A 24,516-nucleotide genomic window follows, 5' to 3' on the forward strand; every position below is an offset into this window, starting at 1 on the left:
TCTAACTTATCTGACACCGTGACTTCAATGTCACAAACAAAACCCGATGTTCTCTTATCTTTATCTTCTCTAACCCCGATATTTCTTTGTCAGCAAGCTATTTATGGTTTGGTTCTTAACTGTTGGGCGAACAAAGAACATATAATAATCTTTAGTTTAGTTTGATATGTAGCCTGAGGCAGTTCACAAACAAAGTCTTCGGCAGGGGCGGAGTTTTTGCGTTTTTCCTTTATTCCGACCTTTTAGTCTGTCATTTCTTATATGTAAGTTTTTTTTAAAATCTTTTATGCACTCACACACGCGCGCGCGCGCGCACACACACACACAGAGAGAAAACATAAATAAATGTAGCATTCACCTCAAATAGATTAGCAAAGAAAAAATAAGCAACACCAATTTAATTAAAAAGATGCATTTGCTTTTCAAGGATTTTAAACGATTTGTCTTGAGGTTTTGTGGATGCTTTTTCAGCTTCTTGGAGTTGTTTTTGCATTAATCAGAGCGGCAATGGCTTCACCAACCTGAAAGATAAACATTTAGTGAAATCTAAAGAGTATGTTTGATGGTCATGTAGAGTAGGTACATGTCAGGGGACGCGGTATAACTTTGTGAGCCGGTGAATGAAAACATGTCTTGGCTCCCCCAGCAGTCACTGTGTAAATGTTTACTTAGAAAGGTTCCAGGGGGACACCAGAGTAAATCTGGGACTAGACCTTAAAATATCTCACATCGCACCAAACATCGCAGTTCTCCAACCCATTAGCCACTAGGATGTTAAAAATTTGATAGATTTATAAGACCAGACATTAATAGTTGACTGTCTCAATACTCGACATTTATAGCTGATAATATTTAAATGTCTAACCTTTACACTCACAAGCTAATGTCTACCTGCCTTTGTGCTCGTCTATCTGACTCTTGAATCGTTGTGTAGTTTCTTAGTTATTTACTTTTTTGCCAAATTAAAAGTGGTCCATAATGTTGCATTTTCCCTTCACCTTCCCCCTCCCTCTCCCCCTAATACAGTCAAACCTCCCAAAAGGTGCATTTCCATGAATTTGTTTTTAAAATCAAAGTTTAAAGGAGAATCCGCCTGCTGTATGTGTGCCGACATTGAGTGCGCCTTTAGTCATTATAACCAAAGTCCACTTTTAAAACACGACACATCTTGGTACAGTCGAATCTTGGTCTTGGAATGTACCTCGTTCCAAAGAGAAAAACCATTCCGATAACGGCAGCCATATTTATCTTACGTGTATATATTTTTTTCTCGTTTCGGCATACCTTAATCTTGCATTTCCACTTTACCTTTGTATTTACACAATTTATACAACCTAAGTATTGAATACTTGTATTAATATTTCGTATTAAATAAGTCACTGTCTTGTAAAATAAGGTGAACATTTTTACAACCCAATATCGAGAGTTACAGCAACATGACTATATGACGGAGGTGCTTGTCCAGTGCAGAAGGAGTTACCCCCATGACGTCAGGGGAGGTTGGACTGTGGGTACTGAACGTTGAGTCTTTGCATGGACTGAATATACACCGAGCAGCAGTGATTGATGTTGACTGTTCACTTTTCCTTGCGATCTGTTTTTGAAATAACATATCCTATTCCTCGTACTCACCTTGATGAAAGCTGTGTCAAACTCAACAAGAGAGGCTTCGCCATTTCCTTCAGACAGCGAGATGAAAGACAAAAGTCAAATATATAATTGATAGAAATAGCTTTCTTTACAAAAATTATTCATTGCCCGCCCTCTAAAGGCAGTTTATCATGATTTCAGCTTGACACAGTGCAAACAGCTGTAACTGTATCTAGTATTCTTATATATTTATTCTGCAATAAATATGAAAGTCCCAAGGCATAATTAAGTGTGACCCCCATGTGATGTTTCTGTGATTCCTACAATAGAACACGAATACAAAACTCAGACAGAAAGACAAAAAGACAAAATGAGCAAGCCATGATGTTTCCTGTAGATGTCAGGAACATTAGCTACTTTTACAGTATCACTTTATTTTCTAAACGCATGTGAAGAAGGACAACGGGGGAAAGCAGGACGATATCGTGGTTGTGATGGTGAAGACGTCAACGACGACACTGGTGATGATGAGGAGGAAGGGATGAAGAGTAAGGATGAAGACAATAATGAGGATGGTTTCTGAGACCGCTGACATCTACACATGATCTTACCATCAAGATCAAGAAGCTGAAAGAGGTCTCGGACATCATTGCGGGACAGGAAGCCATCAGCAGGGACCTTGCCGGCCACCGTGTCGTAGTACGTGAAGGTGGCATTCAGGATGACTTGCGACGGCGCGGGTCCGGAATCCACGCGACTGGCTAGAAATTCTCTGTAATCTAACTTTCCGTCCTCTACAGAAGTAAAAGAGAAAAGGCATGATTTAATGACATGATATAATGATGCTATCCTCACGATCTTAAGGAGAGAGGAAGCAAAACAACATCTAAACGAGGTTATTGCCGAGGTTGAGAGTGTCATACGCATGTCTGAAAAATCCATTTAGCAATACATGGTTAGATAAGCCAACGATATCGAAACAACGAAACATGAAGAGGTCATTAAGGCTACTTAGATGAGTAAAAACGGTCGTAAAGCAAAAGTCTGGAATAATGAAAGAGATGGAGAGGTTATTACTGGTGTGGGTAAACAGAAAACAGGCAACAAGAAAAACCTATATACGAATATCATAAAATACTGTGAACAATAGAACAATAGACATCCAATGGTAGAGACCAGAACTACTTCATTCCATTTACATTATATATTATGGGAAACAGTGCTCGGCATAAAACCACCCTTCCACAAAGGATAGTGGTCTAGTGTAGACACATAAACACACAAGCTGACACACATGTAGTTTGGCAGACAAGTGCATTGACGTGTATTACACGCGATTAGTCTGAGGACGACACAGAGGACTGTTTGGTCCAAACATGTGCTTTGGTTTAAGGACGACACAGAGGACTGCGTGGGGTCCAGACATGTGTAATAGGGACGACACAGAGGACTGTGTGGGGTCCAGACACAGGTAGCAGACGACTACACAGATACAAGCTGCAAGGTGCTCACTGTTGAGGTCCAGGTTGTCGAAGTATGCCAGCTGTTCGTCAAGCACTATCCTGCCGTCACCATTAGTGTCCACGCGGTTGAAGACAGCCTGTAACGACTGCAGCAGCGCCTGCTGCTCGGGACTGAGGGTGCTCTGGCTGTGGACAAGTTATCACCACTAAGTAATTTGTAAAAATAATAAAGACATAGACCACTTGTTCATTAATACAATTCTTCCTCGATCTTTGTCGTACTTTGTCGGTAATTAAAACTAACTCTGAGCTGTGTTCTGGTTTTGTCTCTGTGTCTCTCAAGTGGCAATCGATTCATTAATGAGCTGCAATAGTCAATTAGTGATTGTATCGGTAAAATAACAAATCAGCTTATACATATAACATGTGTCCAGCCTGTGTGTGTGTGTGTGCGTGCGTGAGTGACTGCGTGAGTGCGTGAGTAAATAACGAGTAAAGAGAATAACATGATTTTCTTCATCTCCGAGGGCAATTAGTATCAGTTTAATAAGAACGCAAAGGTTATAAGCATACAGCACCAAAATAATAGCGGACAATACCATCACACGTCTACACCTGTCACATTCACAATCACAGTTTAGACCTGCATGTGATCACAGCTCATTCACACACAGCAGTACCTGTAGACATAGGCAAAAAGGCAGAAGAGCAGGATTTTCACCATTCTGAAGACTTTAGACCGCTGCCAGTGAAAGGACTGTCGTCTGTTAGGACCTGAGAGGTTCTGAGCTGAGTAAGTGCGTGTCCTCAAGTTGTACACGGACACTATCTGGTATGACAGGTAAGATGTGCTCATACCCATTGACCTCCTGACCTTTTAACCACCCTTGTTTTTAGGAGATAATAGATTGTAGCATTATAAGTTCTGTATTTTCATCTTTTTCACTTCATTACCTGTCCTTATCATAGTCTTATGGGTTTTTCTCCTCTTAACCTATGACATATACAATTTCTTCTTGGTAAGATTTTTCCGTAGTTTCCGACGCCGAATGAATTCAAACATCTGGTGCTAATGCTGGCTGATATGATCGCAAGGGAAGGAGGAGATAGAGAGAACAGAGCAAGAAGCACAGACAATACAGGTCTATGTGTCTGTGTGTACGTGTACATGTAGGTGTGTTCGCTAGTCAATGTGTGCTTTTAGCGTTCCTCTCAAGGAACTGAGAAGTCAGTGTATATAGAGTTCCATAGCGCAAGAACCGAACTTTGCTGTGAGGGGAGACATGAATATTTAGCTTTTCTTTAATGTTGCTGCTGGGAAACTCATGTTGCCGTACATAAGAGACCAAGAAACTTTTTCTATCTGTGTCTCTGTCTCTGTCTGTCTCTGTCTGTCTCTCTCTGTCTCTGTCTCTCTGTCTGTCTCTCTGTGTCTCTCTCTCTCTGTCTCTCTCTCTGTCTCTCTCTCTCTGAGGTACAAGTTGACCCGCGAATGAATTTTGTTGTCTGTTCCTTTGTTACCGTCGTTGTGGATTTTTTTCATCCTCTTCTTCTTTTTCTTACTTCACTTTCTCCTCCTGTGTCTTTGTCGTCATCCTGGTAATAGTAATGTTGGTGAGAGTAGTAATAGTAGTTGTGGAGTTGGTGGTGTGTTTGGTGTTGATTCTGCTGCAAATGTTGTTTATGTCATTAATTGATTTTGAAATGCGCACACACACACACCCATATGAAATCAAAGCAAAAGTTTAAATTAATGCAAGAAACCTCACTTGAAAGGCCCCCTTATGTTCTGACACACCTACATACACATCAAAATACCATCCGCCCGCAGCAATCAGATGTATGCAGACAAACCCGCAAACAATAGCATGCAAGACGATTTACAAAGGAAGATGCACGAATCAATTGCTCCAGTTTTTTTTATAATTTTGTTAAAATTTATTTCTTTTTAAGTATAACCTTTGACAACGTGTGATCACGACAATAAATAATAATAGCAGACAGGTGGGGGATGGGGTGGTAAACCACGCCTCTAGTAAAATGAAAGGGTTGAGGTTCAAGTCCTGTTGTAGATGCAGTCTGAGCCCTAACCACCGCAGACTCATACAAGCCGTGAATGTGTCATCCATCGACAGGATTGTGTATAAAGTTTTCAAATCAAATTGTTCTGTTTCTTCGAATAACATTTTAAAAAATTCATAAAAAAGGTTCTGACTACGGTGTATTAAGAGCTGGTAATAGTTTCACTGAAAGAAGAGGTTAATAGTCTAAACAGTTTTTGGAAGGTCAGTGGATCTCGTGTAAAGCACCTGCAATCCCGAACTTCTGGCGCTTTCATTCACGGAAGTGAAAACATGTTTTGACTAATAAACTTTCCAATAAGGCCTTTTTCTGAAAAAATATAGTTCAATAGACATGAAAGCGTAAAGGTTCCGGATATTTTTCGAGACTTTAACTACTTTTTCTAATTACCGTACGGATATGAATCATAAAAGCCTAGTTAATTAGTGAAAAAATAGCGAGCACATTAAAACTACCACTTCAGCACTCTTAATCCTTCTTTAGCATATAAAATGAGCTTATAAAGGTACGTTAAGAAATTGGATTAAAGTTTTCCAGAAAACGCAGTCCTGTAAGAACTTGTTGACGGAATACCTGTAAGTAATATCTGACTGTGGGATAAATAAAGGACTTCTCACAGAGCTGTGTGTACTTACCTTTTCCGCACAATGTCTATTTCCGAGGTCGTGATGGATCCATCGTCTGAAACAAGTTTTACGTGATGGAAACAGAATCGCCTCCATTCATTTTATGCACAAAAACGAAACAATACGACATACTAGAAAAATGAGTGTATGGGCATTGTCTGCTTTGTCTTGTATGGTTTGGTTGTTTTTATGTCTAGTTACAATTAGCTACTTGTCTGAGTGTCAATGTTATCATCTTGTTGTCTAATGTCAAAAGTTTTGTCAAACTTGCATTCCTCTACACAGAATCGTTGGCCATATTAATACTCTGCCCTGCTAACCTCTAACCTCTAACCCTGCTACCCTTTATAACCGTATAATATGTCATGCCAGAATTCTCTAATTTGTCCGACAGACTCTGGAAATCTAGGATACTAAGGTTTGGACGACCGGGATTAAAGCACTAAAGATGAACACACAGAAAAACGTGATGAAAATGTCACTCAACATCAGCCTCTGGAAGCCACCCCGCACTACGAGGTGTTTCCCACCCGAGGCCTTTGACAGGGTGCTTTTGAAACTCTAAAGTTTGTTCGGAAGCCATTCAGCATTTCGTTCTCCGTCATTTTAGCTTACTTGTGAGTTGACTGAAACATTCTTTTAATATTGGTTTGAGGTTGTCACCGTTTTTGTTCACCTGAAGACTGTCAGAGAGTGGAAGCTGCTACATGATCACGACAGGACTAATTACAAGGCAGGAGGTGCACACTTACAGTTGAGGTCATACAGTTGCTGGAGGGCAGCCGCAATTTTGCGTCGGGAAATGCGGTTGTCGCGTCGTCCATCGAGCACGTCGAAGTAGGCAAACATCTGCTGATTATCATTTTGATCGCTACTTTTTGCGAACTCCTCGTAGGTCACCGTTCCATCATCTGAAAGGCAAACGTTTGAATAATGACTTTCTATCTTGCGAACTGGTTCTGCTGTCTTCCTTAAGCATCATCATCACTAAGCATTTACAGTGTTCACTATAGATGAATTGATGAGTCTCACTCATTAGTTTCGTCAGTATATAAAAAAGTTAGTGTAAAATATTCTAACGTCTAGTACGTGGATCTCTGAAGCCATTGTGTGTCTACGTGATTTCAGTGTTTCAGCTCCACTTTGTGTCAGCTTGTGTGTGTTTATGGTTCGTGTTTCAGCTCAGTGTTGTGTCTGCACGTACGTGTGCACCTGTCCTAGTGTACAAAACAATGTCGGTCAAAATCCTTGAAAATGTCGCGCCTTCTACAGTATACGTACTGTTGATATCAAGGCTTTTATAATATTGGTACATCTCGCCGGAGGAAATAATTCCATCGTTGTCGAAGTCCAGTCCTTCCAACACGACGCTAACGTCTTGGTACGGGTGACCGACAAGGGCCGGACGACTGAAGGCAAAACAAATTTCCATGACAGCCACAACGTCAACATTGTCAATTCCTGTTTGTCTTTACCTTTTGACTGACTTAATATGTAGACTACTTTGGTGGACTGTGCGGCCAAAAATATACAATTATATATGTTGTTGCTTCCGCCACCACAACCACCAACACCACCAAAAAAAAATTTCTGTCTATACTAAATATTAGATGACATTTACATTGTTTTGATCTGAGATATTTGACAATGACTTTCAGAAGTGTTTTTTCATTACCTGTAAACTGCATCCAGTAAGACCAACAGTACAAGAATATTCCTGACGTCCATGCTGAATGTATCGGATGCTGCAAGAAAAAAAAGGTGTATATGTCATTATCAAACTTTATCTAACTTTAAAGATGGTATATTTTCATCCTGGGATATCACAGTTACACAGACATTGAATTCTTACACACTTCCATCTAAAATAAATCAAAATAACAAAGATTTAAAAGACGTTACAGCCTCCTGGTCTGTGTGCTGCTCGGAAGCCCACGACACAAATGATGATGCGATATGCGTTACACGTCACTGTGACAGGTGAGGTATGACGACATAATAATGTGACGACATCACTGGTGTTCTCGTAATTGTATCCTGGAGCAGAATGAACACGCCATGTCTTGTCATGGACACAATCAACATCTGAAGATGAACTTCTGTTGGTCATCCGCTTACACTGTAGTTCTGCTCCATCCACATCCCGTTGAATTGAGTTGTGTGTGTACTTTGACAGAATTTTACTGCCCGTCATTTAATTGTGAAATAACGTATGTAGAGAAATGAACATCAGGACCTTTAATATCTTATGTGAGAAGAGAAAGAAACAATTCCTTTTCCTGGTTAGAAAATAAGCACCCTAATATAGAGCATTGACAGTCCTGTTGCTTTGGTCTACAGAAACATCAGTTAGAGAAACTCTACCTATATATCGTCAAATCTACAGGATAGGTCCTCTGAGTCGTAAAGTGAACGTGAGGGAAAATTTGTTAGTCTGTTTCTCATCATGTGACCCTGAGAATACGCAGCACATTTCGCGTGATTCTATTTTTGAAATCCCCAAGCGCATACCTTTATTATGTTTCTGAGGAAGACACATTACCGGGATTTTATTCTTTTTAATTATTCCTCTTTCTCTCCTTTTTTCAAAAAAAAAAGTGTATGGGAGTGGACTAGACTGATATGAGCGGTAGATACAGCAGTAAATACCCCTCATGTTCTTAAAAAAATCTTTTTTGATACTTTTTGTACTTTCAGCGCCGTTACTCTGGTGGTCTCCCTTGCTAAAGCTGACAAAAATGCCACATTACCTCCCTTACACTACATGACCTATCTGCTGGCTTGGGCAGAGACAGTTTTGGGGAGAAGTCTTGTACTGTTAGCTTAAATTTTCGTACTTATTTGGTTCCCTCTCTGTTCTATCAAACAAGCAGCATCGGTCAGCGATATCGCTGCGAACAACACGTGACGACGTCTACAGTCTATGGAGGACACACTGTGTACCAATAGGAAACTCTACCATACAGAGGCCAAGTGTCACAAGAACCAATTCAATGCCTGAAATATGTTGATGACAACTAAAATACACATTGCACAAGTTTTACAAGGATTTCTCTTCGGTTAAGGGTAGATTTTTTTATTTAGTGCAGTTTTAGCTCAGCTCAATTCCTTCCTCCAGATCTGGCTAACATGTGCGAGTCAACTTGTTCTGGTTGTCGGTGTGGAGGTAGGAGTATGGGACTCGGGCGATGAAGCAGATGACAAAGTTTCATAAAGAACATAAATTTGTGGTTGAATGAACTTTATAAGCCTCTATGCAACGCATACTACATGCATTTAAAATCAAACAATCAATTAGAAATCTCTATTAATGACTCGGCTATTCTGTATCATACAACGTGGATATCTCAAGAGGACCTCCCCTCTATGCTCCCCACCCATATTCTGTGTGTGTGTCTGCCTCCCTCAAGCACGTGGTGGGGGAGTTTCTGGTTGCCAAGTGGTCTTTAGATGAGGTTGCTATTGATGGATTTCTAGGGAAAACCTAGCAAGTGACGAGTTTTGCGCTAGAGTGGACAAAGAAGTAGGGTCAGTAGGACTGTAGGTGTTGATGCCATTTGGCAAGGAATTCGAGAAAAAAACCAAGTCGTGGCATAGAGGGTGTATTCCACTTGATATTTTATAGTGGGAGTGATGGTGTGTGTGTGTGATGTCTCCTGACTATCGTCAGTTAGTACTATCATACAGACACGCAACATTCTCGTCTATTAACACAAACATGCGCTTGCGTGTACACACACTCACGTGTACTGATAGTTTAGATCATTTAATGTTACAAACAACTCCAGATACATGATTTTGTTAACCGACAACTCCTCCTTGAATAGCTGATTGTACCTGAAAACATAAGATACGTCAAGGTATGGAATGTACAGTCAGACATGACAACTTGCATCTCATTTCATCATGCCATCCAACTGTCATTTAAAGAACGTCGATTGTACCTGGTGACTTCTTATATAAAAATAGACCTTGAAAGATTAAAAAGTGAGACTTGTTGGCAGTTACGTACTGGTGAACTTAAAAATGAAGTGTTAGACTAAAACAAATCCCTTCCTCCCGTTTCTGTAATAATGCTTGCTACACGAGAAACAGAAAATAAGATTTACGTTCCACAAACACTTAGTGAAGATTAACAAGAACCAACCTTTGCCATGCCGGCTTCATATTCGGCAACAGTGATTGAGCCGTCACCTGAAATTAATAAAAGCCGGTTAGAAAAGTAAGAGAAATATGAGAGACTGAGAATACAGATGTCATTTGAATATTTTAAACATCTCACATTTCTATGCCGAGGATTACTCACTGTCTCGTCAAGCTTGGCAACAAAAATAAAAGGAATCCCTCTTCCTTCCATTATCGAGATACACGCCTACAAAAACATCACCGTGTACCTGGACACACCTACTTTGTGACGTACTCAGCAGGGGAAGAACTGGGACCACAAGTTAGACGTATTGGAATACAAACGAAACGTGGCGAGTTTCATCTTCTTCAGTTGATGTTTACAAGCGGGTATTTTGAGAACAGAAGAGGTGTTTATAAAGATTTGGTGAAACATCTGGCGGCAAACTTCACCAAATAATCAGATACAAGTGTCCACACCCCTAGTCCTTTCGTGAGTTCTCACATTGTCGACAAAAGAAGTGTGCCTAGCAGGCTCTCACTATTGTCTCAATGCATCTTTATGTGTTTTTAAGAGATTCCCGCATGTGTTACATGTTTGAAATATTATGAAACTTGCCGTTGGCGTCTAGTGCTTTCTGGAAAGCCAGCACTGCAGCTGTTCGTGTGACGCGCTGGTCCGTGGTGCCGTCCATCTTGTCGTAGAAGTTAAACTGAGCTTCCAGACCGGGGGAATCCGCCCCTCCCGCCTTTTGGATAAGCTCCTGCAGAGTCAGAGCTCCATCTCCTGCAACAACAACAAAAACACAGCCAGCTTCAATGTTATTGTCTCCTCAAAACCTTGTCATCGATCCTGTCCTTACGTCTTATCCATCACCAACAAGAGACAGTATAAGATATTTATTTATGTATTTTTTTTCGTTTTTTTAACAAAAGTGAAAGTAAAAGGGATCACAAGTGGAAAAAATAGAGCTAGACTTTAAAAAATTCTTTAAAGTGTAGGCTTCAGCATTACTAGAATTACTAATACCTTCATTAATCATACCCAAATATTTGACGACTGTGACACCACACGCATTAGGGTGAAGGATATAAACCTTATATTGTCTTAAATCTTCTTTTCTTTAATCTGTCAAGTTTTTCACTTCCACTGATGACCTTTCCTATGGAAGGGTTCGAATAGTTTGATGTTTTCATGTCATTTCCCTTCATTTACTGACCACTCAGGTGTCCACAGCTCATACAGTGGTGTAGATCTGAGATGTGTACACTTTTCTAACGTTGGCTGTCTATATTAAGTTACTAAACGAAATATGGATATTGACAGTCGAATTATAACTTTTATGTATTGGAAAAATAATAAATGATTGCAAATAATGATTAAGACCGTCTACCCGTGCTGGCTTTTGGGGGTACTACACACAGTGGAGCCCACCTGGAGAAAACCGTCAGCCCTATAACAGGTGTCTCAGGGAGAGACAGGTATGTCAGACCCACGACACCTGATTATTACTGTTGTGGTGACAGGCAGTGTCCCCCTTGAGCCGGCTTTAATAAACACCAAGTGTCGACCATGCTAGACTAAAACAAATAAATGCAGGCATCTTGCAGACTAAAGGGACGAACACGTAACAAGAGAAGACATCTTGACGTACGGTTGGCATCAAAGTTGTCGTAGTAGGCATACAGCTCGCTGAGGGAAAGGGTGCCGTCCTTGTTGGTGTCTAATGAACGGAATCCTTCGTCACCCCCCTGGCTGTAACAAAAATGTTATATAGATTAACTGAAGTTAGAAACACTTTTTCTTGAGAAAAAAAGAATCAGGAAAATGGGAGTAGATTAACGGCTAAGTGAGAGAATCGAGAACTTTCAGAGCTGAGGTCAAGACCTGAGGTTTCACAGAAAAAAACACTGACCTGCATGCCAGTGAGACGAGACTCAGCAGGACCACGAGCTTCATTATCTTGGCTAGAGTTGAATGTGAATGTGTGGCTCACCTTCAAGCAAGCTCAGATTTATAGTCGTTTTGTCTGATAACGATAATGTGGACTTTTAAAAAAAAGTCAAGCGTTTAAAAGTCCTTTTAACATTTTGCGGCAGAGACCGTGAGACTTTCCTACGGGAATAAACATCTGTTGGGGTCAAGTTGTCTTAATCTTTTGTGTCAGAAACTTTACAGGTTGGTAGGTGGTTTCTAACTAATGCTTTGTTAGGAAAAATCTTGAAGTTTCTCCAGGTTTCATCAGCGATCATGTGAGTTGCATGACTAGGTGTTTCTATAACGGTTCTGATGGTGTCCTCTAGCAGTGTACTCCGGCTTATTCAAATACTTTTATGCATTTATACAACGTGTCTAGGAACTCTCAACAATAAGGTTTTAATAAAATAATCTTTATAATTATTAAAAGGCTGCTAGGGCATTTCACTGTTCAAAATATGGACTCATGTTGCTGCAAGTATGAACGTTCATGGAAATCCATATAATCGTGATGCAATGTTAGTAAAAATCTTGAACAAAATCTGATATAATGTTTCACTGGAAAATATACACATGTACTGAATGTGTACCGCGTGTCTTCCAGCTTTAACTTTATTGTCCGGATATTGTATGTTCAATTTTTTATGTATTCTTTTAAATATATATTATTGAGCAATTTTGTTCTCGTTTGTAACTATTATAGGCGCAGTTTATTGGTATCCTGGAGCATAATATGACTCAGGAAGACAACCTCTGACCCCAAGAGGCAGTGTTTACTATACAGTGTGTCATTTAGGGAGGTCGCTAGTCCCCAGGGACAGTGTCATTCAATGGCTAATGTCTGTCCCCGAGTAGAGTGTGTAAGATATATGTAGATTTATGAAACATAGTCCTCAGTGACTGCTGATACAGTAAAAGAAATGTGCTGAACTTTATATTTATTATTTTTTAAATTAAACATCAAGAAAGGAACTTTCTCGCAGGACTGAGTTTAGAATAAGAAATTATTAATAAGTAATAATAATAATATTATTATTATTTCTTAGTAGTAAGGATTAATTGATATACGTTCACTAGGGAATTATTTTAAACATTTTTTGTGTACTTTTAATAGTTAAAATCATGAAACAGATACAGGCGTACAAAAGAGATAGAGGTGTTTTGAGTAGAAAAGAACGCGCACATGTCAAGGCGTTGTGGGAACGCGAGTGGCTGGAACACAAATGTCTTAGATATTGTTATCCTACTATTTGCTGAGGATGTCGTTCAGTTGACACTGTTACTGGTGTACAATACAGTCCAACGTACCTTCTACAAGTGCTGATACACTTTAAGTCTACTGAGCAGGAATAAAAAGGGACATACAATGATAAAACGGTGACAGTGAATTTTAAAAATTCTGTAGAAAATCCAAGACAATAGACCTGATCTTCTACTTATACTTTTTGATAGCTAGATATGTCAGGTGCTTTTATATGTGTCAGAAATATAGGGCTTAAAAATACTCCAGATAGAAATGGTGCGTACTTTTACATTTTAAAAAATCAGCTTCAAAGCCCCAAACTCTATTATCTACGGTGACACAGATTTCCCTCGATGTTCTTTCCAAAGTCTTTTACAAACGATGCTGGGTACGCCTGACGAGGTTTGACCCCAGCACATCCACGTGAAGCATGGAACATGTTGTTGACCTCCCTAACAGAGGGAAAGTCGGTGGATGTGTGAAGGGTGGGACAGTCTGTACAGGTATGGTTGTCTGGGAGAATCAAGGTGTGTAAACATAGACAAAGTTTTCTGTGTTTAAGCAACGTCTTGCTGACTGTCATAAACAAGACTGTCATTGTCAGACTACAGACAGCCCTAAATTTAATGTTTGTGAGAATTTTAAGTGGGAATTGCAGATGGAACCTTAGTTATGCTGTGTCAACAACAAGGTTTTAACGGATGCTCTAATTAGATTTTGAATGGACATCTCTTCTGTCAGAACTCACAAATACAGACACACAACACACCTAGCGCCAAACCTAGGATGTCCTCTTTGTCAACCTCACAAGATGACTTTCATCTACTTTCCCGGTGCACTCAGCTTACAGACTTCAGACGTAGATTCCTGCCTTCCAATTATTCAAATCACCAATCTGTCTTTGCTTTCTCAGCCTTTCTCAATGACCCACCCTACACTACTTGCCCAGCCAGATATTGTTATCACTGTTTTAAAACCTATGGCAGTAGTTCAATGAATGGCAGACATGTATATATTGTTATTGTTATTTTCTTTTGACACAGTCATCTTTTGATGCAATTGATTAAGCAAATTGATACTAGAGAATATGATTTGAATTGTAATATTTATAAATTTGTGCGAGCTGTGCTAACTTTCCGCGATTGGCCTAAACAGAAAAAATTCGTTCGTTTCTTTCCTTCGATCTCCCCCTTCTCTCTCTCAGTCTCTCTCACACACACGTCCGACCACTCTATCTCATTCACACACATGTTCTCTTTCTCTCACTCACACAATCTCTCTCTCTCACATGTTCTCTTTCTCTCACTCACACAGTTTCTATTCCCTGCGCTGCGGCAGCTGACGTGTGCTAGTCCATCTGACATGCCGTCCTCTCCAAGGAAGACAGTTTGTAGATGACGCACTGAGAAACATTTAAAACATGTTTATTTCACAATAAAGGAAACACATCATGCTGTGAATACATATACACAATATTTGTCAGTGTAGAAATGTTACGTGTCCTTTCGAAATACCAAGAAGGCCTACATTCAAATAATTCGTCAAATATGTAAAAGAAATGATACCAAACGTCAAATTGGATATGAAATACTTAGTAGAGAAAATATCACAAAACAAGAAAAAATGTTTCGTTATAGAAAGCACACGCTGCTAAATAGACTTTTGACACAAGTTGGCGGGTAGCTCTTTAACTTTCGTCAGTTGAAAAGTGGCTAACCACCATCTGTCTCGTCTCTAACTCCCCATCACTGTTTTAGCTCATCCCTTGTAGTACTTCAGGTTGATAAACTGTGGACAGGTCTGGCAATCATGTCAAACGCATTCTACGTTTTTCTTGCCGATCAGTTGTTCTCAGATGGCGCAGGTAAGGCACAAGGTGGAGGGGGATGAGAGAGACTCTACCTATTCAATCCCATAACGGTACCCTGTCATTGGACGACTTCCTTTGAAAAGTGAAGGAACTGAGGAAGGGGGCTAGATGAGGTCTGCCTATTCACAACAATTGTTTGATGAATAAGCATGTAACACAAGCTACATTTTCGTAGCCACGTTACTGTCCCTGTCTTTTGTTTGTTCCCCCTCTCTCTCTCTCTCTGTCGTCTTTGTTTTACTTAGTTACCTGAGCTTTGCTTATTTTCCAGGCTCATGGGTAATTTTGTGTGATACTACTTTCAACACTTTTGTACTCAATTTTCTCTTTCAAGCTATACCTATTCTTGTTTAGCTTGCTTTCCAACTAAATTCTAATCCTGCTATGTGTAAAATTTATCTTTATCTGCTTTCTTTTTAATTGTCTACAATTCTTTGTTCATTTGCTTTCTGGTTTTGCTGTTTCTATTTTAAGAACCTCGTATGTGTCGATTCGTCTATTATTTGATATTGCCGCTCGCACGGATTCCAGCCTCTTGAGGTTCATTTTTATTGTTATCCACATTGCTCACAGGGGTGTGTTTATTCTTCCTGTCTTTTGTCGAAACTGGCGCCTTTTTCCGTCGTAAGTTTTTGCTCACGTATTTTGTGCGTTTCGCTCCTTTGCCATCAGCCATCAGGGTATCATATAACTCTTCCGATGCCTCCCCATTCTTATTAACCTTGAAATAATCGTCGATTTTCTCTGCACTTTCTGGAGGCCAGGTGTCAAAGTCAGAAAATGAGCTGTGGGGGCGCTCTTTCGTGATGTGAATGTCTTCTTCAATGAAGGGTTCGTCGAGAGACGACGATTTCTCAAGGTGTTCCCTACCCTCGACAAGCTCCATCTCACCCTTTGGACCCATGGTGTCCTCGTCTTTAAACTCCATGCTGAGTTGCTCGACGCGCACTTGTAATCTGTCGAATTCCCTGGCGAGGTCAGTGAGTTTGGCATTGGTGTGGGCCTGTGACCTTAGCAAGGCGGCCATGCCTTTCATGTTTTGTGGATGCTGCATCTTGCTGGCAATACTTCGCTATTGAAACACAGACAAGAGCGAGCAAAGGTCACCGGAAGTCATTCGGCACTACACAACCCAAACCCAATAATAATAATAATAATAATAATAATAATAATAATAATAATAATTTCGAAAATTAGAACAAACACATATTGTAATCGAAATTTTCCTGTCGCAACAGAGCAGACTATTTTATGAAAGGCCTAAGAACGTAAAATATAAAATCAAGAATCATTCAGATGTGCCTCAAAACATCACCTTCACGCGCAAATGGACCACCCCAGCTGCATTAAAGCATAAAGCAACAAGTATAACAAAATATAGCATGGTCATATTATTATAAGAATAGAATGGATACAACAAAAGATTGGGGGATGACGTAGAGCGTGTACCTTACCACATCACTTTCAGATCCAATCATCGGCACTAATGAACTTTCTTGTTAATGGGAACAAAATGATGTGGTTTTACAGCACATTGTGAATTGTGATTTCAAACTGGAAAATGCTTCGCAACGTATGTCTGGTAAAGTACAGACACACGTGCGCTCTTCCATCCCTCCCTCTCTTTGTGCTTAATTGCCTGCTTGAGTATGAAAGTTTATAACAGCGGAGAGACAGTGTAAAAACTCATGAAATGTCTATGTCTACAGCCATGAGGCGATGCACATCAGTGAGTTTTGAGACATACCTGTGCATACGCTTACCTTGAAAGCCAGCGGTTCAGACAGACAGGAGGACTACTGATGCATCGATGGCCAGAGTGGAAGCAGGGTGTAGGGTGTATTGTCGGACAAACCTGTTTAGCCCGTATAAGAGGGTGCCTGCTTTTTCGTATTACTGTTAATTATGAGGATGTTGTTGTGCTCTCACCGTCTTGTAAAACAGCTCTTGAATCTCGGCCTCGAGGTGGCGGAAGCGGGACTGCAGCTGCAGCACCAGACGCTGGGTGCGTGACTTCTGGCTCTGAGAGTCCTGCACCAGCTGCGCCACCCGCTGCACGGACTCGCGGTACTTCTGCATCTGCTTCATCACCAGCGCCTCCCGCGTCTTCAGGCGATTGAGGGCCACCAGCACCTGCTTCTGCATCTCGGCCACCTCCACCACGGACAAGCCGTTTTTCTACACACACACACACATGTATATATATTCACACACCATCTATGCTCATGAACACTGTCATGAAATTCTCACAATGACAAGTCAATCTGTTGTTGTAGTTGTTGTTGTTGTTGTTGTTGTTGCTGCTGCTGCTGCTGCTGCTGCTGCTGTTGCTGTTGCTGTCATCATCATCATCATTATCATCATCATCATCATCATCAAGCAGAGGCCATGCGGATTGACCTAAATATTAACTAAAGGTAGGGGCAGGAACGTTTAAAGTATATTCTAATGTGCCTCTACCCAATTAGCCTACTTTGATTACATCGTTGAAAATGAGGTAAAGTTTACGTGAAGATTCAAATGTTAAAAGTCTACTACCTCGTAACGGTACAGTTTTGAGAATTATTAAATTATAATGAACTTAACACACTCTTTTAAAATAATTTTCATTCCTTCGATATTAAAGGATTTTTTTTCCCAGTTAGGAATTTTTTTAAAATCCTATTGGGGTTTTTTTCATGAAAAGTTTAAGTTTAAAACGAAGCGCTTTTATCTTTGTTACAGATGAGGGATTGTTAACCATTAAATTTGTCGCACTTTGGCATACTCAGTAAAATAAAATAACTCCTCAGTCGGTTTCAGTGATATATGCATACCAATGCGTAACATCTTTAAAATTCTCTACTTTTTTCCTTGAATTGGGTCTCATTTTAAGATATAACAAACATCACTTATCTGTCAAAAGGCTTTCTTATTAAGATAATTGTAACCCTGATTGCGGGAAGCCAGCAAAACCTATCAGGACTCCTTACAAACGATACTGTATACACCACGTAGTACCTGTCCTTCTTTGAGCACATTGATGTCCTGCTGGAACTGACGGCTGGCAGTGAGCACCAGGGTGAGCTTGTCCTTCATGTTCTGGGCCATGAGTTGCACCCGCGCCACGTCCTTAATTAGGCGCGCCATGTCTTCCTTCTGGTCCCTGATCTCGCTCTTGATGCCCTTGTCCATCTCCGCCAGCATGGACACGTCGGACCTGAGCTTCAGAATGCCTTTGGCTCGCTCCATGTTCACCTCGGACTAATGTTCAAACAAGAGAACGTGTCACAAAGGGATTGGATACTATAACTACGGTAAGCGATATTTACCGACTCCTGACCGCCAAAGGCAACACTATTCAGTTGTTTTTATATGACTTTATTTTCCTTAGTATGCCATTAGTACGTCTAATGCCTTTTTTCATCTGGAAGACTTTCTACGCGATTAAACCTCTTTTTTTTACTTTCCCAATACATTCATTTAAGTTTTGCTCATCATAGGTTTCAGCAGCAGATGTAGCGACAAGAAAAACCACATTAGTAAAGTAATATATATATATGTTAATTATCGAGTTCATCTGGTGTTCTCTTAGATGTTTGTAAAAACTCACTCGGGGGTCAAGGAGATCTCCGATGTCCTTCTTGATTTGAATGAGGTTCTGATACAGCACTTTCAGTTTGCCTTGCAACTCGTGAGCGTACAGAGCTTGGTTAGACACCTTCTGGTCTGTCCTTCTCAGCCCAGACGCCACAGCCGGCATCTCGGCAATGAGGCCTGCAACTTTCTCGGACACTGATTCCAGAGCTGTTGCGAGGGCACCTTGGTTGTGTTTGATCTTTATGAGGAGTGGCGACATCTGAAAAAAGTGTATTAAATAGTTTAAATGTACAACTCCGACCTCAGCATGAGTCAAAGTGTGTAGAATGTTGCAAACTTTGGAAAGAAAAAAAAAACAAGCTCCAACCTTGTTTTCGCTAATCTGCTTGTTGACAATAGATCGGAGTTTGTCAATTCTGAGGGCTAAGTCGCTGATGCCATCTTTGACAGAGTCCACGTCTCGCTGTAGGGCGCCGTCGGTGCCCTTGAGTGTTGCGCTCATGGTCTCCAGTTCACTGGCCGACTTCTCGATCTGTAAATAAACAAAAGGTCAGTTTCTACTTACATCCGATGAGATGTAAAGGATGAAAGGAATGCTGGAGATGCTGATGGAGCTGCGAAAAAATCTACTCTCCTAGAATGATGCTGCGCTCTTGGGAGCCGACGCGAAAAAAATGAATTGTCACTTCTAGTGACAGTGAGGTAAAGTAGACCCTGGAGAAAGGGAGGCTGCGCTCAAGATGACAGAAGCCATAAAGGTTGAAGGGTTCGTTGGTCGTGTGTTTGTCTAAACTGTCTGACATTCTTCAACATATGAGACAACTCGCTCCGAGATGACGTGGCATTGGACAAAGAAAAATAATCGAAAGTCTTTGAGGGCGCTACTGACCTCTGACAATTTTATCAGCACGTCCTTCTGTTCATCTTTAAGACTTCCGATTTCCTTGGCCAGGATGCGCTGCATGTTACTGAGCGCATGCATGGCGGCCTTGAACTTTTCCCCGTCAACCTTGAGGTTAACGATGCGGCGAGTGAGTAGCGCCGTGGTCTCGTCCTGAAGCTCCCTGCTACTCGACAGTTTGTGGGCATCCGACATGTGCAGCTTCTTGAGCATGTTCACCTCGTCATGAAGATCTGCGATGACGTGTTTCATTTTCTGTAAATAAAGCACAATCGCTAAGTACAATATGTACAATAGATACAATTATGAATTTATGTCATTTTTCTACACCTTTTCACAACCTTTCTAGTTCATCGTCCTATCGTCTTTCTCTCAGACTTTGGGTTCTCTCTCTCTCCACTTCTCGCTCTTCTCTCTAGGGGCTGAACGCTGCTCACATGCATGAAGGCCACTGTAAAATATATTCTGCATTGACGAGATAATTACTACAATAATTCACCTTTCCTGTCAAAGATATTTAAATAAACGTGCTTGTACAATACAATGAAATTACAATACTTTCTTTCTTTCTTTCTTTGTTAGTTTGTTTGTTTGTTTGTTTTGCTGATTCGTCGATTTTTTTTTAAATCAAATTTCGAGACTAAGACCTCGCAGTCGCCTCAAGGTGTCGTCAGTTTGCGTTACACAACAATCTCACGAGATCACGTGCATTTACGGCATACCCGCCTGAGAAGGCCCTGAAAACTTTGACACCTGTACTCGCCTGGATAGAGAACAGTGTAGTTGAACAGTGTAGAAGGCCCTAAGAATTGGACAGTCGATGACACAGCAAGGGCACATAGAACGGGCCCTCGGAACACCAAGATCAGATCTATGATCGTGAAACTCAGTAAATGGAGAGACAGAATGACCTTACTCACAAACCGGGGCTACCGAGAAAAGTTACAGAGAGTGGAAGTTAGAGCGGCTAGTGATCACCACACCAAACCAAGCCAGTATCGTGGTAGAAGCTAGAAAAACATTTTAAGTCAAAAAAAGAAACTGGGGCCTCCGAAAGCCGACACCAGAAGCGTTCACTGAGGTTCTGGCAACAATTGGTGAACATCTTGTCTCCACTGATGAGGCATCATCCTCCAGCCCTGGGCAGCAGCAGAAGCAGCAAACTACGACCACTGGCACCTGCAAGTATCTGCTTCCGCCGCCTTCCCCTCGCATCAGACACAACAAAGTTTACATCCATTCATCTTCACCCTCATCTCCAACTTTATCATCGCAACAACAGCAACAACAGGAGAAGCAGCGCATCGGGGACAGCAGTCCCTCTCCCACCGCTGCATCGTCACCCACATCTTGCATCGACAACATCATCCAAGCTCCTGCAACCGCACTTCTGTTCTACATACAGCCCGTCCTTGCCACGTCACGTAACAGTATCCAAGCAACGGGTGTGACTTTGCAAAACGTGTGTAGCAGTGCTTGAAGCGCTTTGTCGGCACACAGGCCCTTCGCCAATTAACAAGAGTTTGGGAAAAAAAACCAACAAACCTGGAAATCACAACACAGCATACGACATCAGGGATTTGCCACTCGCCTACGGGAAGTGAAATTTCTTGCTTCTGATAAACAAAATCTTGTATGCAAATCTTTATCATACATATTTATGAGTTATATAGATACGGGTAATAGACATAAGTCATGCGCAGAGACGTTTTTCAATAGTGGAATATGCACTGACTTCACCCTGCTATTTATGTGTAAAGGTGTTTTCATTCATCATTACCAACTTGTACCAAGATGTTAATGGTGAGCAAGAATAGTTTTTTTTTAAATCACCCCCCCCCCCTTGTCTTGATGTCGAAAACTGAGATCTCCACTTTTCTTAGTTGCTTTCTAATCTGGCTTTGCTTCTTTTCCAATGTCAGTTATTCTTCTTTAAACCTCTCGACGGTTTCCTTTCTCCCATCTTTCTTCTACTCTTCCCTCCCAAATAATTACATCCATATTTTCTTCCTGTTCTCTGAGGTTCTCAAGCGTTTCTTCCAGTTCCTGAAACTTTAATGGCGCTTTTGCCGGCGGCTGTTTCTCAGCTTCAGCTTCACCTGCACCTGCACCTGTGAACAAATGATTGATACAACATCCCATCCAAAAACATACAAAAATCTCGACTATATAAATAAAAGTGTGTATATATATATATCAACAGCCCCTTACTAGTGTCTTCATGCGAGCTTTTTGTACGCAGACACTTTCAAGCTGACAAGAAATACTTTAAAAATACTGAAAGAAAATAAATTGTAAACGTACATGCAATACTTTAAAAACACACTACTTATATTTACGTCCATTCAACTGGGATTGGTGGTTTGATGTCTGGGCAAGTTGTGTACTTTGGCCTCAAAGCACAAGCAGGGTCAGGCCACAATAAATACTAGTGTTACCTCCAGAACAATTAATGCGTGCAAGAAAGAACGCGTGAGCGTAAATGACGTAAAATTGTATGAATGCGTATGCGTGACGTAAAGGAGAAGAATGACGCAGTGAAATAGAAGGTCTTCTGCACAGAGAGCGAAAAAGTTAACGAAATAAAATTGGAGTTAAAGTGTTACCATTCCCAACTTGTGTTGGTTTATGATTGTTTGTAATGTTACCGACAACGTACAAAGCGATTTATTTATGTTAAGTGGAAAGTCGACTGTCCCCAGTGACGTCGTACCAAGTGGTTTTATTATTTTCTCTAACTATAGGTCCACCTGTCTCCAGCAACAGCGTACAGCTTAGTTAAGTGTTTCTGTCCACAACGACGCTGAAGAGACTTAGAATTTTTTCTTTTTAGTAGAGGTAAGCAGGTTCCCGTCGATGACGAGCATTGTTAAGAATATAACAATTGAAAAAAAAGTTCTTAAAATGTTTTGTTAAAGCAGTCTAGTAAACTATACAGACATGATCAGGCAAGTCATGTCCGGGTGTGTGTGTGTGAGAGAGAGAGAGCGAGAGCGAGAGAGAGAGAGATGCATTCTATAGGATCGTGACATTGATGAGTAGAAGTTTTATTATTTGGCACCGACATTCTTCAAATCCATCTGATGATGACATCATCAGGCCTGACCAGGAAATTTAAAGTGGGGCAAAGCGGCCTTGACCAATATTTCATGAACAGACGCAATGACCGTGACGGCATCACCATGGCCTGTTAAAGATTGTAACTAAACCTCCGATTTCATACTCACTAGGAACTGTATCTTCGGATATTGTCCCTGTGTCCTCCGGGGGTTCGTCCTGCGCCATGCGACGAACAGTCGAGCTCTCAGACGAAGACAACAGACACATGTGTGTCTCGTTCAAGTATTTGAAGTACCTGCACTTTATCTGTCTCTCCTGCCCATGACCAGAGGAACAAAGCTGCTTTCAATTCCTTTATCTTATTAACTGCGTGAAGTAAAAACAAAATCGGTATTATCCAGGATCTATGTCAAAATCTGTTTTAACTCATGATGACATTCTTTTACGTTTGTCTTTAAATAGCCGATGACATTTCTTTACCTGTGTATAATTTGCTAAGTGATCCCTTCCATCAGATATACCTTTTATAGTAGATCAGCTTTGTGGAGTTGTGAGGGTAAATAATGTTGATTAATAAATATTTTTGTCTCCAATGCTTGACCCATAAATTTCTCTGGCAGTAAGTATAACTAAAAAGTCAGAATGTCTGGTTTGGCAATAGTGTACCGAGAAGCGCAAACATTACAAAAATGTCATATACAGTCTGACCTAGTTGTTTCCCAAACACAAGCAATTTCTTCAGTCTGTTGTTAATTTTTCCAACTATTGGGACCATTCCATGCGTAGTATAGGGCATGTGAGGGGCCCTCGACACCACCATCGCCCGGGTTTTAATCAACAGAGTGGGGCCCTAGGTAGATGCCTCGTCTGCTCAGCCCTGGACATGCCCCTACATTTTGGAAGGTTTAAGTACCGTAAAAGCACTTTAAGCACAGAAAAGTACATGCAAGTATATTCTCCTGCATCTCTGGATATTTACGTGGGAGACTGGGAATCTTACCAGGGCACAGGCCTCAGCGCAGTCCTCTAACGACGTCCCGTGTCTTTGCATCATCTCCGGCAAGTGTAGAAAACTGCGTGGCGCACGGATCACATTACTTGTCATGCCTTTAGACAGAAACGACAGACGTGTCATGTAACTCTGTCAAATGTCTGTTCATTTTTGGTTGAAAAGGGAAAAACTCCAATTCTCATGCATTCAGATCCGGCATCGTCGTTGTTTTCTGAGTGTGTTGTAAAAGACTCGACCAGCGTGATGTGAAACAAGTAAATCTTGTGGCATACAGTGTAGTATTCATTTTTCAAACAATCTGCTCTTCTTGTCGTTTTCGAAATTAAAACTTTTTTTAGAAATCGTTATTTTTCACTCTATTTCTTCCAACTTTAACAAACTATTGCTTAATTTCACCGAAGCCAGGTAACAGAAAAGTGGCTTCACAGATGAGACAAACATTTTGTATGTCCACAAAGACCTGTGTCATTGCTTAAAGAAATGTTTAGCACTCTCTGCTTGGTTCATTAGTTTTATGTCAGTTTACGTTTTAATTGTAAGCTCTCCTTCATCACTGAACTTTAAATAGACCTGATGTGTGAGGTAAGACTGACTCCTACATGCTGGGTGTGATCATTTTAACGTTGCATCCAAAGTTTAAAGTATCTGGCACTTTGTTACTATGAAATAACGTTTCATATGTGTCAATGAAAAGTAAACATGTCACAAAGTCTCCTACCTGCTGATTCCACAGACTCTAAAAGTCCATACTGCTAGAACTGCCAACAGAAATCTGGAATCGCATTTCAGTGCGATGCCGTGAGCCACCATGGTAACCTTTGACTTCTCCTCATTCTGGAAAATCAGGCTTCATAAGTGTAGCCTAAACGATGCTTTTCCAGTCTGCGCATCACCTTGACAAGGCTGAGCTATAAACGGTTGACATCTTGTTGTTCTTTTCTGATGGTTTAAAAAATGTCTCCCTCTGACGACAATGTCTGGAATGAC

General features: G+C 40.8%; 4 protein-coding genes across 4 annotated transcripts; all 4 read right to left on the reverse strand.

The window, feature by feature from the left end:
* Window positions 1-383: 383 nt before the first annotated feature.
* LOC112571053 (calmodulin-like protein 1) lies at window positions 384-3,930 on the reverse strand. Its single transcript, XM_025249847.1, has 5 exons — window positions 3,734-3,930; window positions 3,103-3,239; window positions 2,202-2,384; window positions 1,633-1,679; window positions 384-521 (listed from the first exon to the last, which is right to left on the reverse strand). The coding sequence occupies exons 1-5, from the start codon at window positions 3,913-3,915 to the stop codon at window positions 468-470; spliced, it is 603 nt and encodes a 200-aa protein (XP_025105632.1). The 5' UTR covers window positions 3,916-3,930; the 3' UTR covers window positions 384-467.
* A 1,032-nt stretch (window positions 3,931-4,962) lies between these two features.
* LOC112571052 lies at window positions 4,963-7,970 on the reverse strand. The gene is made up of 6 exons (XM_025249846.1): window positions 7,664-7,970; window positions 7,437-7,506; window positions 7,043-7,170; window positions 6,514-6,672; window positions 5,771-5,816; window positions 4,963-5,444 (listed from the first exon to the last, which is right to left on the reverse strand). Exons 1-6 carry the CDS (start codon window positions 7,953-7,955, stop codon window positions 5,417-5,419), a joined length of 723 nt encoding a protein of 240 aa, XP_025105631.1. The 5' UTR covers window positions 7,956-7,970; the 3' UTR covers window positions 4,963-5,416.
* A 1,538-nt stretch (window positions 7,971-9,508) lies between these two features.
* On the reverse strand, window positions 9,509-11,950 carry LOC112571054. Its single transcript, XM_025249848.1, has 5 exons — window positions 11,803-11,950; window positions 11,542-11,642; window positions 10,506-10,673; window positions 9,909-9,955; window positions 9,509-9,598 (listed from the first exon to the last, which is right to left on the reverse strand). The coding sequence occupies exons 1-5, from the start codon at window positions 11,844-11,846 to the stop codon at window positions 9,563-9,565; spliced, it is 396 nt and encodes a 131-aa protein (XP_025105633.1). The 5' UTR covers window positions 11,847-11,950; the 3' UTR covers window positions 9,509-9,562.
* A 3,468-nt stretch (window positions 11,951-15,418) lies between these two features.
* On the reverse strand, window positions 15,419-24,490 carry LOC112571147. The gene is made up of 10 exons (XM_025249962.1): window positions 24,248-24,490; window positions 23,518-23,624; window positions 22,685-22,832; window positions 21,453-21,568; window positions 19,446-19,712; window positions 18,924-19,088; window positions 18,570-18,815; window positions 17,978-18,220; window positions 16,907-17,155; window positions 15,419-16,049 (listed from the first exon to the last, which is right to left on the reverse strand). Exons 2-10 carry the CDS (start codon window positions 23,620-23,622, stop codon window positions 15,477-15,479), a joined length of 2,112 nt encoding a protein of 703 aa, XP_025105747.1. The 5' UTR covers window positions 23,623-23,624; window positions 24,248-24,490; the 3' UTR covers window positions 15,419-15,476.
* Between the last annotated feature and the right edge of the window lie 26 nt (window positions 24,491-24,516).

Source organism: Pomacea canaliculata, linkage group LG8 (assembly GCF_003073045.1).
Source record: "Pomacea canaliculata isolate SZHN2017 linkage group LG8, ASM307304v1, whole genome shotgun sequence".
Classification (NCBI taxonomy): Eukaryota; Metazoa; Mollusca; class Gastropoda; order Architaenioglossa; family Ampullariidae; genus Pomacea; species Pomacea canaliculata.